This window comes from Ursus maritimus, unplaced genomic scaffold, assembly GCF_017311325.1.
Source record: "Ursus maritimus isolate PB19 unplaced genomic scaffold, ASM1731132v1 scaffold_7, whole genome shotgun sequence".
Classification (NCBI taxonomy): domain Eukaryota; kingdom Metazoa; phylum Chordata; class Mammalia; order Carnivora; family Ursidae; genus Ursus; species Ursus maritimus.
In genome coordinates, this window is record NW_024426885.1 from 30,807,889 (window position 1) to 30,824,502 (window position 16,614).

General features: G+C 45.7%; 1 protein-coding gene across 1 annotated transcript in view; it reads left to right on the top strand.

Annotated features, from left to right (window-relative positions):
• Nucleotides 1-268: 268 nt before the first annotated feature.
• Nucleotides 269-16,614, top strand: part of PIK3AP1 (phosphoinositide-3-kinase adaptor protein 1) — a 113,350-nt gene continuing 97,004 nt past the window's right edge. The window contains exons 1-2 of the mRNA XM_040624261.1: nt 269-421; nt 8,471-8,887. Coding sequence (XP_040480195.1) covers nt 409-421; nt 8,471-8,887 — 430 coding nt within the window. The 5' untranslated portion in view covers nt 269-408. The remainder of the gene's footprint in view (nt 422-8,470; nt 8,888-16,614) is intronic.

The following is a 16,614-nucleotide window of genomic DNA, read 5'->3' on the forward strand; positions in this document are numbered from 1 at the left end:
CCCCCCCCCCCCCACGCCTCCTCCACCTCGGGCAGCCCTTTGGTGGCCAGTCAGGCTGGTGTCGCCGGGAGTGAGGCGCACGTGGCGAGACGCCCCCTGCCTCCTGGCTACAGAGCAGAGGGGGCCGTGCAGGGAGCTGACCGGCGGCTCGGCCGGGGTGGGGTGGGGGTTCTCACTTCCCCTCCCCAACGGCCGCGGGTGCAGGTGCCGCAGGCCGTGCCCTGCAGGCGGGGCGGGTCCTGTGGACACGCCCCCGCGGCCGGTCCTCGCAGCCCGTCGGGAGGAAGCGCCAGAGCCGCGGCTGGTGCTGCGCGGAGCCCGGCGCCGCTGCTGCCCCGCGCCCCGGGACGCCGCCGGGCCCGGCCCCGCGCACGCAGCTAGCGGAGCAGCTAAGCTGCGCCCCGCGCCATGGCAGCTTCAGGTGCGTAGGCGGGCCCGGGCCCCTCTCCCGAGTCTCCCCGAGGGCGCGTCCCCTCGCCTGCCGCAGCTGGCCGGCTCCCGGCTCTGCGTCTTCCGCGCGGGATCTGTGTGCTTGCTGCGCTTTCCCTCTTTCCCGCTTCCCCGGCGCAAACCTCCCTCCCCAGCTTTCCCAAGTCCCCCTTCCCAGCCTGTCGCGCGATTCTCTTCTGCCCCCGGCTGCACCTCCCCTGTCCCCTATCTTCTAAGTCTCCTTTCCTCTCTCCGACTGGCTCTGCTTGCCTTTGAGGGTCGTTTCTCCTGTTCTTCCAACTCTGAACCGGGGTCCCGTGGAAACAAGGCCAAGAGCCGACTTGTCCCCCTCCTGGGAAATGCTACTCTTAGGGCCCCATTGGACCAATAGGGGGCGCTCAGGCAGTCCCAGGTGGGAGCTGGGTGATCGCCGGCGGCACTTGGGCCACCTTCCTAAGTCCCCTTCCTCTACCCATCCTAGGCTTTGTTTTTCATCTAGAATTTCGATTGAAATCTAGGAACACCATTCCGTTAGCTTTAGTTTTCTTATGGCTTTTGCAGAACTTTGGGGAGTGGGGATAAGTGAAGGCCACTGGGTAATCTACCCATCGAAAGGTGCCAGGAGTCTTTTTTGATTAGTCTTGGGTTCTTCTTTGGTTCATGGTGTGTACACTTGCCAAAGTTACTGTCTGAGATCCAGGACAAACCACGTAATAATGATGATAATAGAAACAACTAAGGAGCACTTACTATGCGCTATAATAGTTGTTGTGCACCTACATGTGTTCTCAGTGGTGACCAGGACAGCCCAGTCAGTCTCTGCTCTTAGGGAGTTTACAGTCTTGTGCAAGAAAGCGATAAGTAAACGGAATTACTAGGTGAGAAGATCAGAGTTACTGTATTTGCAAGTGGGTTTACTTGTATTTCCTCACTCATTTTATGATGTTTTAGTAGAGATAACATGTATAAACAGGATGTAAAAGCCTCTTGAAAACTAAAATCTCGTCAGCCAGGAGAAGATACTGTTCTTGAAGGATGTGGACAGATGCTAGAATGAGGAGCCAGCTGTCCCCATATGCCCTGAGGTCTAGTTTCCTAATGGTGCTTTGGAAGCTGGGGTGGGGTGGGGGAGTGTTGGGGGGTGAGGGGTGGAGGGTGGAGAAGGTCAATGGTAAGAGTTCTATTAGATTTGGTAATACAGGCTCATTCTTTAAAGGTAATGGGAAAGTAGCTAGCTTTAGACTTGTGGCTCTCAAGTGTGGCTCTGGAGGTTAGAAGAAGCTGTATTGTGGTAACAGTAGGGTCATAGTCCACACGTTCCCTTTGAAAGCTGAAGCAGAGTTATGTAGAGGAAATTCATTCATTCAACAAATATTTATTGCATGCCTACTGTTTCTAGGCACTGTTCTAGGTGTCAGGTGTATATTCAGCAATCAAAACAGAGACATAAGCCACTTACCCATGGAGCTTATAGGATATGGGGGAAGGCAGGCAATATGCTTGAGAAAGAAATTCATGATAAGATAAACGCATTGGGAAAACAGTAGAAGGGGTAGAGGGGGGTGGGTTTATAATTTATTTTTTTGTTTTATTTTTTAAAGATTTTATTTATTTTTATGGGAGAGAGAGAGAATGAGAGAGAGAGAGAGAGAGAGAGCAAGCACAAGTGGAGGGGAGGGGCAGAGGGAGAAGCAGACTCCCCGTTGAGGGGAGGGGCAGAGGGAGAAGCAGACTCCCCGTTGAGCAGAGACATGACCTGAGCCAAAGGCAGACACTTAACTGACTGAGCCACCCAGGCGCCCTGGGTTTATAATTTTAAAGGAGGTGACAAGATTAGACCTCGTGGAGAAAGGGACATTGAGCGAAGATCTGCAAGGTCATGTGGGGGAGCAGTGCTCCAGTCAGAGGAACAGTAAATGGGTGTATATAGTGTATTTAAGGAACAGGGAGCAGGTGGTAGAGTAGGTGGGTGATTGGGGGGGAGGTGGGAGATGAAGTCGGTGAAGCTCCCACCTCTTTCCATGGCTGAGAACAGGCTCTGGACTGTTAAGTGCAAGAAACAGCGAACTGGGAGAGCCTTTGGGCAGAGGAGACCCAGAAAACCACCCTCGTCTAGTGTCCTGGGTGCGTAACTCCAGTAGGGCATGGCGGATGAGGCTAGAAGAATGTGCTCTCATTCAGATGGGATTCTAGCACAGTGGCCAAACCTGGGGCTATTTATGGGCTCTATAGTGGCTTCTGCAAACATCTGTAATGGTTAGGGCTGTCAGACCCTCGCTGTCAGCATGTGCTGTGGTGAGACACCACTTCAGGTCCTGCAAGTGGGAGTTGGGCCTCTGAGGTCCCTGGGGCTCTCTGAGGTCTGGAGGTGCAAGGACCCACAGTGGCAGTGAGAGTACCTCTTGACAAGATAAGATAGGATGTGGAGTCACCTAGGCCATTCTTCCATGTGACCTTCTGTTTCTCGCCTTCCCCCTCCCTCTTCCCCCCTTCCCCCTTCTCCTCCTTTTTCTTATTTTAAACAGTTTTGTTCAAATATAATCCACATGCCATACAATTTGCCTATTTAAAGTATACAATTAAAGAAAAAACAAAAAACAAACAGAAAGTATACAACTCAGTGGTTTTGGTATCTTCACAGATAGGTGCAAACATCACCATGGTCTATTTCAGAACATTTTCTTCACCTCAAAAAGAAACTCATTTTGAGAAATGAGTGAAGGGGTATACATTTATGAAATAGAAATTTTTTAAAAAAGAGGAAGAAACTGTGTGCTTTGGCTATCACCCTCTTATTCCCTCCTCCTGCCCAGCCCTAAATTTTATATCTGTGTCTGTAGATTTCCCTTCTCAGGACTTCCATATGAATGGGATCATATAGTGTGTGGTCTTCTGTGTTTTCTTTCACATAACATAGTGTTTTCAAGGTTCACTCGAGTTGTAGCGTATGTCAGCACTTCATTCCTTTTTAAGGCTGAATTGTGTGGTTTTTAAAAATTTCCTCCTGGTGAAGAGTAAGCTTTCAGATTTTTTTTTTTTTGAAAGACATCTTTGCTTATTGAAATCAAGGAGAATCTTGGCTCCCTGTTTTTGAAAGAGGGTGGGAAGCAAGATAAAATGAAAGGGAATCAGCCTACCCTGGAATATTCTCTAGGTTCCTGACGGCATCTCTCGCATTTACACATGAGAGAGAGGAGACGAAGAAGCCTTAAGTGACTTCCCCAAGCGATGGAGTCTGGCTGGTTGAAGACCAGAACGCTTTCCTCCATGTGTTAGCCCTCGGATCTTGGAAGAAAGCTTGCGTACCTTTTCTTGCCCTTTTTCTCCAAGGTTTCTCTTATCTCCAAATTTTTCTACCATCCCTAGACTTAGAGGAAAATAGGGTTTGAAGGTACATTTAATTTTTTTGTAATCTTAACTCCCATCTGATTCTTGAGGACCCTCCATACTCCTGTCAAGTCTCTACGCTTGAAATCTTCGGAGTCTGGAAGCCCCTCATGTGAGCATTACTAGACCCCTCCCTAAACTGGGCACCTTCCCTAGTGCATCCACTTCAGTAGGGTGCTCAGAACAGATGAATGGGGAGCTGGAGTCGCCTACAGATTAAAGAAATGGTCTGGGCTGGGTAGTTTGAAAGGCTGCTCGGCATTTCCTGTTCTTTTCTCAGGTGGATTCTGATTCTTTCTAAGGAAGCTCTATTTCAGTCACTGTCTTTCTTTCTTTCTTTCTTTCTTTCTTTCTTTCTTTCTTTCTTTCTTTCTTTCTTTCTTTCTTTTTTTTTAAGATTTTATTTATTTATTTGACAGAGATAGAGACAGCCAGCGAGAGAGGGAACACAAGCAGGGGGAGTGGGAGAGGAAGAAGCAGGCTCGCAGTGGAGGAGCCTGATGTGGGGCTTGATCCCATAACACCGGGATCACGCCCTGAGCCGAAGGCAGGAGCCTAACCGCTGTGCCACCCAGGCGCCCCCAGTCACTGTCTTTCTTAACCACGACTGTCACTCCTTGTTGCCACTCCCCCCTCCACCCCACGCTGTTACCCACTGCTTTCTCTTACTGCCCAACCTGTTCTTTAAGCTCTACAAGGACAAAGGCCCATCCTCATTTCTGTTTAGGATTTATTGACGCCTGTTGGTTCATGGATTTCATTTTTCTTTTCTTTTTTTTAAGGTTTTATTTATTTATTTATTTGAGAGTACAAGACAGAGCATGAGCGGGGGGGGAAGGGGCAGAGGGAGAGGGAGAAGCAGACTCCCCGCTGAGCAGGGAGCCAGGGGCTCAATCTCAGGACCCTGGGATCATTACCTGAGAGGAAGGCAGATGCTTAATGGACTGAGCCACCCAGGTGCCCGCATGGATTTCATTTTTCCTTTTTTTTTTTTAATTTTAAAAATTTAAATTCAGTTAATTAACATATAATGTATTACTGGTTTCAGAGGTACAGGTCTGTGATTCATCAGTCTTATATAACAGCCACTGCTCATTACATCACATGTCCTCCTTAATGTCCATCACCCAGGTACCCCATCCCTCCAGCAACCCTCAGTTTGTTTCCTGTAATTAAGAGTCTCATAATGGTTTGTCTCCCTCTCTGGTTTCATCTTGTTTTATTTTTTCCTCTCTTCCCCTATGATCCTCTGTTTTGTTTCTTAAATTCCGCATATCAGTGAGATCATAGATTTCATTTTTCTTAATAAACAAACAAACTGGGAGACTTGATTTGGCACATGTGAGGAAATGATCTATGGTTACAGGCAGGGATTTATCCTTGGCAAAAAGGGGTGTCCCCATTCAAGAGAGAGTTGCTGACAAAGTGTTTGGTCCTGTGTTGTTATTCAGCATATCATGGAGGAACTTTAACTTCCACTTTGGAACTTTTTTTAGAATTTCCCCAGCTTTCAGTTTCCCCAGCAGAGCAAAATTCAAGAAGGTGATAGATTTCATTGTCCTCCTTTACCCCGAGGCAAAATTTGCTTAGACTTCATATACTGGTCTCGAATCCCACCACAAGTAGGTGACCAAGTAGGTTTTGATATTCATAAGTCTGAGACACTAACCACTTCGTTTCCAAGTACTTGTGCTCAAAGGAGTTTGGGGGCCATATCAGATTTAACACCAGGACTCCAGGAATGAGGGGCGCCTGGGTGGCTCATTCGTTAAGGTCTGCCTTCAGCTCAGGGCGTGATCCCAGAGTCCTGGGATCGAGCCCCGCATCAGGCTCCTCCTCTGGGAGCCTACTTCTTCCTCTCCCACTCCCCCTGCTTGTGTTCCCTCTCGCTGGCTGTCTCTCTCTGTCAAATAAATCAATAAAATCTTAAAAAAAAAAAAAAACCAACAAAAAAAACTCCAGGAATGAGACGTTTTCAGTGTTTTCCGTATAGAAGAGGCTAACCCCTAAAGTGGTTTTTAATTTAAATTGTATTTTAAAGTTTTTATTTTAGAAGTTTTAGTTTTATTGAAAAACTGAAGATACATAGAGGTCTCATTATTCCACACCCGGTTTCCCTCATTATTAATATTTGCACTCTCCTTGATGACTAGGGTTCTTTAACGCGCAGCAGATACCATGTTGTGCTGTTAACAGAGAAACGGGTCATGTTGAGGCAGGATCCAGGGTGAAATCAATACCCACTCCCTCAGTGACCCCAGGACTTGTCACTCGAAATTGTTGGTTTGCTTTAGGTCGCTGTCTTCTCATAAACGTGGCATACATCACTCCTGGCCACGTGTCAGGGCATTCTAGAGTTGCTGCTTTCCTGCTAAGTCAGTCATTGTTCCAAGATCTGAGTTGCCTTCTTAAGAGGACTTATTATGCTCTCAGAAATACTCTTCTTTCTTCCTTATTTTTTCACCATCTATTGAAAACATCACCAATGGCTTCATCACTAATGTGTGGGACCACAGCCAGCCTTCCCCGAGATCTGTTCTCCTTTTACCCCATTTGTAAAAATTGTTGACATGATATTTGCTAGTGTATTTGTCAGTATAGTTGGGGGTGTTAGTGGCTACTGCTTTTTACATTTGCACTTTTAACTGAATTCTGAGCACAGATTGCTAACGTTTGATTATTATTATAATGCTTCTATTATAATGCAGTGTCAAGTGTTGTACATTGCCTACCTGGTGGGCCCTGCTCACGCACACTCATATGCATTACACTTTACGTTTAGAAGAACGTTCACCTCTGACGATAAACGAACCATGTAGAAAAGAGGGGCGGAAGGAAGGTAAATGTATTCTGATGCCTTAACTCTACTGCTTTCAGTATGCGCTCCATAGTTGTGTGGCTTGGCCAATCTGACTCCTTTCATAGTCCTGAAATTGTTTCTCCATTGAAGTACAAAGAACTGTGTTACACAGGGAAAAAAAAGATCAGCAAAGATTTTATGGAAGGCTGCAATACTGCCTTCTGTACATTAAAATTTTGCCTTTAGTCTGCTTAAACTTTGGGACCAGTGTAAGCAGACCTAAAATGGACTGTTTTATTTACAGTTGAGGAACGAGACCGTGCTTAGAACTGAGTTTTCTGCAGAGGCACGAAGGTCCACAGGGTGTCAGAATTGCTGACCGCCTTCCCCACCTCCTCCCTCCTCCCTTCCCCCCCATTGCCTTCTAAATCTAACTTCTTTGAAAATTTGCACACCTCCCTTCAGAAGTACTCCCTGGCGGATCAGTGCGCCCCTACTGAGCGCCGGTTGGGTTTTATACCGGTACTGGATTAGGGCTGCAGCAAAGCAGAGACTCCAAAAAGACTCCAAAACGAAACTCCAAACTTTTTCTTTATTTGCTGTTTTTAAAAATTTGGTAATATTATCCCTGGGGAAATCAGAACTGTGTTGGGTTTACCTATTATAGGTCATTGTTTTTACTTTGAATGTGGTGGAAGATGGATGGGAAGGTGGAGTCCTCCCATGATGTTTTCAGAGTTTACAGCCTCAGGTTTTGACCCCAGTCCTGCCTCTGACCTTTTTGCCAGGAACCACTCAGTGAAATGTGGTCTAGGGGTGGTGTTTAATTGTGACAATCCACAGCTTTTCATGATTCCCAAGCTCCCCCAGACTTGAGTAGTTTCCTTCTCTGAGTGGGAGGAAGGACCCCTATTGTATTGTGCTGACGCTTGGAGACTCCTCCGTGCTCACCCCTCCAAGTCACGGAGAACAGTTTGCTGAGTTAGTGGGGGATGAGGCCTCCTCTAACAGTAGTAACAGGTGTGCTAAGAGCCAAGCTTCTTTGAACTTTGATAATTGGAAGATATGCTTTATTTCTTGTTAGATTCTTGACCGAATCCCTGATGGGAGGCAGCAGGTGGACTGGTGAGAGGACTGGACAGGGGACCAAGGGACAGCCTGAGGTTCAGTCCTGGCTTAGTGACTAGTTTGCTGAGTGTGACTTTAAGCGAGTCCCTTCATCTTCCCAGATGAAATGTTTCTTTTATCTGTAAATGAGGAGTTTGGGCCAAGTGATCCCCCAAAGCTCTTTTTAACTCACTGCTTCTTGGAGGGCCCGGTTCTGGGGCCAAACTGTATGAGTTCAAGTTCTGACTCTGTCATCATGGGTAAATTACGCCACCCGCCACACCACCGTTTTCTCACCTTTAAAATGGGGCTACTAGTATTCTCTACCTTATGAGGTTGCTGCAATGATTAAATGAGTTTACTAGGCAATGTGCTTGGAAGAGCATCTGGAACATAGTAAGCTCTATATAAAGTGCTTGCTCTTGCTGTTGTCATCATCGCGTCGTTGTCATCGCCATCTTCATCATCTTATACGGTATCAGCTGTGGTTGGAGGAGCTTGCCAGCAGAAGTGACAGCTCGTGTAAAGTTCTGAAATGGCATGGTATCTTGGGGCAGAGACAGGGAGACTGGTATGGCTGGAACACAGCCTGGAAGTAGGGGAAGAGGTTTGACGGCTCTGCTAGGGGCCAGACTGTGAAAGATGGTGGGTGCCAGGACCCCTATCTGGATGGTTTATCGTGCAAGTCATGTGAGCCCTAGAAAGGGCAGGTGTGTTAACATGCTTCTGTGCCTCGTTCTGGCTCAGGGGCGGTTGGAAGATGTGATATCCTCATCGTCTACAGCCCGGATGCCGAGGAATGGTGCCAGTACCTCCAGGACCTCTTTCTGTCCAGCCGGCAGGTGCGGAGCCAGAAGACGCTGACTTATAGGCTGAGCCCTGATGCCTCCTTCTCGGCCAAGGACCTGAACTTCTTCCTCAGCGCGCGCTGCGTGGTTGTGCTGCTGTCTGCCGAGCTGGTGCAGTGCTTCTGCCAGCCGGCCCTGCTGCCCCTGCTGCAGCGAGCCTTCCACCCTCCCCACCGCGTGGTGCGGCTGCTCTGCGGGGTGCAGGACGGCGAGGAGTTCCTGGACTACTTTCCAGATTGGGCGCACTGGCAGGAGCTCACCTGTGACGACGAGCCCGAGACCTACGTGGCAGCGGTGAAGAAGGCCATTTCTGAAGGTAAGGGTGTCTTCTCAAGGAAACATAAGCAAGCCCTAAAAAAAAAAAAAAAAAAAAAAAAAAAAAGAAGACTCATCCAGGCCGCAGGCCTTTCAGGTGAGACAGCTTTCCTGCCTGTAAGCCGCTTCCATTTTATCATCATGGACCTTAAGATTTTTATGGAAAATGTGTCACTTTGGACAACATGTTTATAGAGAAGTACCCTTCTCTATTTCCCACTAGCCGAGATTCTGTCTTTTGCTCTGTTTCTCTTTTTAAAGTGGGAAAATTCTGGTCCCCTCTGCCAGGGCGAATGACTTCAGTGGCCCCAGGAAGTGTGACATACACTCTGATGAACAGTAACGGAAGATGCGTTCTGGGATGGAGGCATGTCACAGCTCTTCTTCCTCTTTTGCTTTCTATTTTTGCCTCACTGTGGGCTATGAGTGGGCTATGTGTTTATCACTGTTCTCTTGCCATTTGAGACCTTATATACCTGATGCCTGCAAAGAAGCCTGGACAATTACGGGTTGATTTCACTGTGCTCAATTATCCCTGCTGTGACTGGGCTTTAATCTGGCTCAACCACCTGGTCTCATCTGCTGAGTTGAGTCAAGAATTCACTAATTTTCAGTGACCTTAAAAATCTGATATAGCCTCTTAGATACTTTTATCCAGCGATAGCCTGCTCTAAACCAATAAATATGACCAGATCTTTTAACATAATGGGATCCTGGCGAATTTGTCATATAGATGACTAGTGTTAATATAAAAGGTGTCTCACCTGGATAAGAAATTCTTCTAGGGTTTGCTTTTCTTTACTTCAGAAGAACACACTGATAGAAAAAGCACATAATCCAATCTTGGATGATTGCTCTTCATTGCTTCGAGGGAGTTTTGATCTGCCTACACTTAAAAAGAACTGAAACACAAGTAGTTATTTCTGTGGATGGGCTTATGTCACTGCTGTGGTTCATTATGATCTCGTGGGCAGGCCACTGTGACCCACCAGCCCGTCATTCAGGGCTCCATGGATATATTGTCACTGTACTGGCACCCCACGCTGCATGATCTAACAGATTGTTCTTTAAAATATTCCAGTGGTGTTGATAGAAAAAATACATGATAGAAAGTATTCTTTTAATTTTGTTTCAATGCGTCCAATGTTTAGATGCCTGGATGAATCGACTGCCTATAATCATTTACTTTTTACTAAGGACCCTGGCTCCGTGCACTATGAGCCTTTAGCTTCAAGTGGTTCTGAAAGAATGAAGTGTTTCACAGTGGTGTTTCTGTTCTGAGAACAAATCACCTGTCATCAGAAAGAGGTTATTTTAATGAGAGATTAAAATAAGCTTCTTAGTGGAAACTGCAGTTTGGAATCAATGGATAGGTAGGGACAAATGGAGTTTTAGGAAAGAGAAGGAAGAAGAATGGCTTATGGCTCCAATATAACTTTTTTATCTGGTGTCGGACTTGTGGACTTTGGGATTTGAGGGGTCTTTGTGTGCCAGGATGGCTTAGGTTTACTTTTCAGGTACCCATAGCCAGTGCCCTTGGTTGGCCCAGTAATGTGGTACTATATCTCCGGTTTTTATGCTGGGCAAACATCCTTAACAAACTCCAGACTCAGAGTCTGGCAGTAGGCCAAACAGAGCATTGACCAGGGATAGGGACACTCCATGGCGCTAACTGGGTGCCCACTACTGGGCAAGTCACTTACCCTCTTTGGGTTTCCGTTTCCTTCTCTGTAAGAGGCCAGATTAAGACTTGATCTGAGACACTTTCCAGGGTTGATAACCTATGGTTCCCAAGGCCAGAGAGCCTAAAACACTTCCGAAGCATCACCTTCCTATCATCATTTCATTCCTGCTTTGACTCCCAGGACGCTTAGGGTTAAAACAACGTTTAAGAACAGTACTATTCCAAACTAGGTTTCTGATATGATTATGCCCTTATTTTCTCTATAACGTGATAATTTATTTTAATAGTCCTCTTGTACACATGAGGTTTTCCTAAGGTGCCTCAAAATAAAAGCAAAAAATAAAATTTTCATACACCCCACTACTATAAGGTGCCCTACTCTCATAGAAATAAATACATAAATACATGACACTTGTATTTTTGACATTCTGTGTTAAGAAAGAAAATCCCAGTGGGAAATGTAATGGAGAATTGATAATGAGGTTGAATTAATGGTAGGGACAATAATTATGGGGTTTCTGATTGTAGGGTTGTTGAAAGTTATAGGGAGACAAATTTCAGGAAACCCTTCTAACAGAGCGTGCAAAGATGGAATGGATTGCCTTTGGAGGTGATGAGTTCCACAACCCTGGGAGTATATGAGTGGAAACTGTTGATGTGGCCTAAAAGGATTCAGCTTTGGAGCCGTGGGTGGACCATGTGACCTTCAGAGCCTCTTGACCATAAAATTCCATTACATTAAATTCCTCTTTTTCACCGGAACACATTTCCTCTTCTTTTTTTTTTTTTTTTTAAAGATTTTATTTATTTATTTATGGGGGCGGGGTGCAGAGGGAGAAGGAGAGAGAGAATCCCAAGTAGACACTGCGCTGGGTGCAGAGCTGGACATGGTGCTTGATCCCACGACCCTGAGATCACAACCTGAGCTGAAATCAAGAGTTAAACACTTAATGGGCTGAGCCACTCAGGCGCCCCGGGAACACATTTTTATTGTGACTCTAGTCTTTCTCCTTCAACAGGTCTCCCTGGGGCTCTAACTTTCCTCTGAAGAAATATTGGTCATGTTCCTACTATGACCTCAGCAGAAAATAGCAGGAAAAAAAGACCTCAAGTTATAATCTATGTAATCCTTTAAAGGATAAAGCTTCCAGCATATTTGTATATATATATATATATTTTCTTAACATTGAGGTACCCTTTGAAAAAACATGATTACTTGGTAAGACATTCACTGAGACCATTTGAAATTTAGGTTAAATTTTAGACCATTTAAAACTTAAAATCTTAAAGATCAAAAGCTTTAGAGAGCAGAGCTGGTAATAAGTTTCCAGAATAATTCCAGAAACTTAGAGTAAATGGGGTTATAGGTAGTCAGTTACACTTCTTTTGCTGGTATGTTATTTAAGCAAGTGATTCTCAAACTTCCCTGTGTTCAGGAGGACCTGGGGATCTTGTCAGTATGCACATTCTGACTCCGTAGGTCTGGGTGGGGCCCAAGAGTCAGCATTTCTTTTTTTTTTTTTCTTAAGTTTTGATTTATTTATTCGAGAGAGAGTGAGTGTGTGTGTGAGAGAGAGAGATCACAAGCAGGGAGAGGGGCAGAGGGATAAGCAGATTCCCTGCTGAGAAAGGAGCCCGATGCAGGACTTGATTCCAGGACCCTGGGATCATGACCTGAGCTGAAGGCAGATGCTTAACCAACTGAGCCACCTAGGTGCCCAAGATTCCACATTTCTGACAAGTTCCCAGGTGATGTTGGTGCTGCTGGTCAGGGGTCCACTGGGCATGTGAGCAAGGGTCTAAGCCACCCTTCCTTTACCAGGTCAGGGGTCATGTCCCTCTGTAGTGCATGGACCATTTTCTCCAGTCTCCACTTTTCTGGAAGTAGAGGCGCAATCGCATCAGGGTGACTCCTAGATACCTGTCAGTTTAGGTATAAAACTAGGCCAGTGTTTGGTGCTTAGGCTAACAGACTTCAGGGCTGAGTTCCTGAGTTCTCTTCCTCTGCCCCTACTCACAGATTCTATGTGTGAGCTCTGGCAACTTTTATCTCAGTTTTCCAGATAGAAGTGGTCCTGACATTAGAGTAGAGTTACACTTCCATCACAATCCTTACTGCTGCTTCATTTGATAGGCCTGCTGGTCATAATTACTATTCCACTAAAAAGTGTTTTGGAGGTTTTATTTTATTTCCCACCCCCTCTCCAAATTTGTCAGCTACCTTGAAATTGAGCAGATGTTTTAATTAGCGTCTTTAGTGTGTTGGAGCAGGCAGTTTGCTTCCCAAGATCTTCATCTGTAAAATGATGGGGTTGGACCAACATGATTTGGAAGGTTTCTTCCAGCCCCCAGCACTGTAATATATCATTATAAGTTTTCCAAGAAGATGGCAAATTACTCAGAACACTTGAATTGATTCTGTTTAGTTCCAGAAGTCTGCAGTGATATATACCCAGTGCGTAGAACACGGTACTATTGTTCTGGATTTTTTTTTTAATTTGTCGGGTGATTATTTTAAAATAAGGAAGTGAGAAAAACCCAGGTACAGCATAGAAATTATTTCCTCTTTTTACTGGAGTTGTATTCTTTGTTGCAAATCTCCCTGGAATACAAAAATAGATTGTTAGTCTGTGTGGGAAAGGACTTGTTAGGTGATGCTGAGTTTTATTTCCAAAGTTCTCATTGTGTGTGTGTGTGTGTGTGTGTGTAGGGAGAAGGGAAGCACTGAACCTAATTTTCCTGATACTGTTCGGTATTACACTGGAGATCTCACCTGCTTCTTTATCCGCATTGTTTTTCCTTTGCCTCCCCCATCCCTCCTCATGCTCCTTGTACTTCCGAAGTTCTAATGGTGCCCAAAATTACAGTGTGTTTTGCCTTTTGTTCCCACGGGGAACATTTAGAGGGATATGCCCACATCTGGCCTTCCTTTGTTGATATGAATGTTCTAATCTGAATATTATACTGGAGTTTAGAAGAAAGACAGATATTTAAAAATGCTTTCACCTCATCAAATGGATTCCAAAATCTTTTCCTATATTTAAAAAGGAACATTTTTTTTTCTGAGATAAAGTAACATAGGTTCGTCATAATGTTTAAAAAAATAAGAAGATACCGTAGATTATTGCCAGTTTCCCCTTTTTATAAATAATGTTGCAACATATCTTCCTGCAGCTTTGTGCCTGAATCTTTGTGAATCTATGGATTTCCCCAGTCTTATCTCTGTAGAGCTCCTGGAGATAGGGTGACATCACTGCTCTGTGCATCTTCCTACTGACTCCCCATAACCTCTATCCATCCGTGGCCCCTCTTACTACAGTTTGTTGTTGTTGTAATGTAATTTTTTTTTCCCCGTATGCCTGATTAAATCAATTATTTACATGTACAGTTTTTCTTGCAGATACTCATGTGGAGAACTGCCCGCACAGAAAGAGCTAGTAATAACATGAATGCTTTTTTGACAGTCGTTAAGAATAATGCAGCGGACACTTTATGTGCATTTGCTCCCTCGCGACCCTGAGTAGGTCGATGGTTTTATTGCCAGTCCTCAGATGAGAAAACCAAGGCTCAGAGAGTGTAAATGACTTGCACAAAGACGGAAGCAGCTCTCTTTGGAACTGAGGGCCTTCAGGCTCTAGAATGCTCTCCACGCGTTGCCTTGCTTTCCCCTAAGTCTCCTCTCGCTGCCCTTGTATTCCACGTGGAGACAAGAGGAATGAGGAAAGCTTGTGGAAGAAACAGGATCAGGGAGGAGGGAGCTTCCCTGAGTTCTCTAGACCACTTTGTTTCAGGGCAGGTGTGTGGGCTGCCGTCCCAGACCTACTGAACCAGAATCTCGGGGGGGTTAGTCCCAGGAAGGTGAATTTCCATAAGCCTTGCTTTTGCTTCTGCTGCAAGCTGTGTTCTGGGGACTCTGTTCCTTGCCTGGTGCCCTGTCCCTCGGCTTTCTGCTTAGAGGAGCAGGCAGCAGCTCAGGCCCTGTGGGCTGTGATGAGGCGGGTCACGGGGCAGAGGTCCCAGAGGCTTGCAGCTTGGCCACGGCGTGACTCGCTTCCACGTCACAGGGAGCAGCCCTCAGAGAAGGGGGGAGGGTCAGACCCTTGTAGCAAAGGGGAAGTCACTGCGCCCTCCTTGCTCCTTTGTGCGGTGGCCAGACTGATGGTAAGTCGTTCACTTCTGGGGCTTCTATGTTTGCCTGCAGAGGCTGTGGGGAGAATCTGAACTTTGGCCTCTTGAAATGGACTATTTTTGATCTGCTGCTGTCCTGCCTCAAGGCCGTGGGTGTTTGGATCTGTTCTTTCTCTGCTGTGGGTTAGCCACGCTGTACTTGGCTCCTGAAGGCTCCTTAAATGCCCCCTGCTGAGGGAGGCTTTCTTCACACTTTTATCCCCTTTCTGCAATAGTCTTTGATTTGGAGAAGAAGGTGCCCAGCTGGGATCGCTGAAATCCATCCTGCTGTTCACTAAAAAGCCACAGCCTGTCCCAGGGTCCTTGGATTTCCTTGCTAGGTACCCTGACCGCCCTGTAGAATAAGGTAAGTTCACCCTCCTGGCTGAGCCTGCAACAGTTAACAAGGGTGAATAGATTTTCGGGACTGTGGAACTTTCCCCCGAGGCCTCTGAGGCCCCCAGGATTAAGAATTTTCCCACAGAGCTGTGAGCCCCAGGTGGCGCAGTACAATTGGCCGCTCCTACTTGGTCAGCCACCCAGAGAAGGCTGTCTCCTCCCAGTTCATTAGCTTTTCTGTGGCCCCTCGAGGGAGGTATCTGCAAGTCCCTTTGTCAGCTGTGGTTGGTTGGTGAGATGCAGTGAAGAGGGAGTGATGAATGTTCAAGTTTCCATTCCTGGGAGAATCTCCTTTGCACCTGTCCTTGTCTCGACTTTCTGTCATGCACTGGGATGGAAATACTAGATACAGGAATTTCACTGGTTAGTTTCTTGCCCTGTTCTTTCGGTATTTTTTTTACATCTTGCTTCTCCTAGGACTGTTGGTAGTAGAGAATACTAGAACTCAGGAGGAACCCGACATATGTTTTACCCATTTCTGTAGACATTATTTCGTTTGGCCCATGAAGTTTTCCTGTAAGGAAGACCTTATTTTTATGCCCATTTTAAAGATGAGGAAAACAAGGCCTAGGCGGGTTCAGTGACTTGTCCAAGGTCACACAACTGCTTGTCCATCCATAAAAGGATCAGGGGAAGGGCCTCCAGCCATGCAGTCCAAGGCCTACTCATGGCCTATCTACAAACCACAACCAGCTCTTCATCTGGTACATATTCACTGGGCATCTACTATTTCCAATGCCCTGTGCTGGGATAGAGCAGGGGAAGGGCAGACATAGTCACTGCTGTAATGCCTATGTTCTAGAGCAGCGCTGTCCAAAAAATGTATAATGTGAATCACATGCGGAATTTAAAGTTTTCTTGTAGCTGCAGGAAAAAAAAAAAAAAGGAAACAAGTGAGTTAATTTTAATAATATGGTTTACTTAAGCCAATATATCTAAAATATTGTCATTGCAACATATAATCAATATAAATATTATCAATGAGATATTTTACATCTTTTTTTTTTCGTACCGGGTCTTTGAAGTCTGGTGCGTAGTTTACACTTAGAGAACACATTGCAAATGTTCAGGAGCCACCTGTGGTCAGTGGCTACCATATTGGATGGTGTAGATCAAGAAGGGTGCTCACTTTTTGGAGAATGGGGGCCCTGTTAGTTAATATTTAATATGTTGAATGTCATATGTGTTAACAATATGCCTATCCTGGTGTGTCCATTCATTCATATATTTGGTCAGTCAGTCATTCAGAAAGTATTGAATGAGCATCTGTCTGCCAGGTGCTGGCCTGTCTATAATACCTCTTTATCTTTTTGCTTCCTTTCCTCCCTTTCTATATTTTGTTAGCTGTTCAGCTGTATTCCCAGGCTCCAGAAGTTCAGTGTCCAGTTAAGACAAGATTAGCTTTGATTAATAAGAGGATTTCTGTCCTTGAAATGACCCGTTTATCATCTGGACCGGTGAGACTGAGCTCTGGGCTA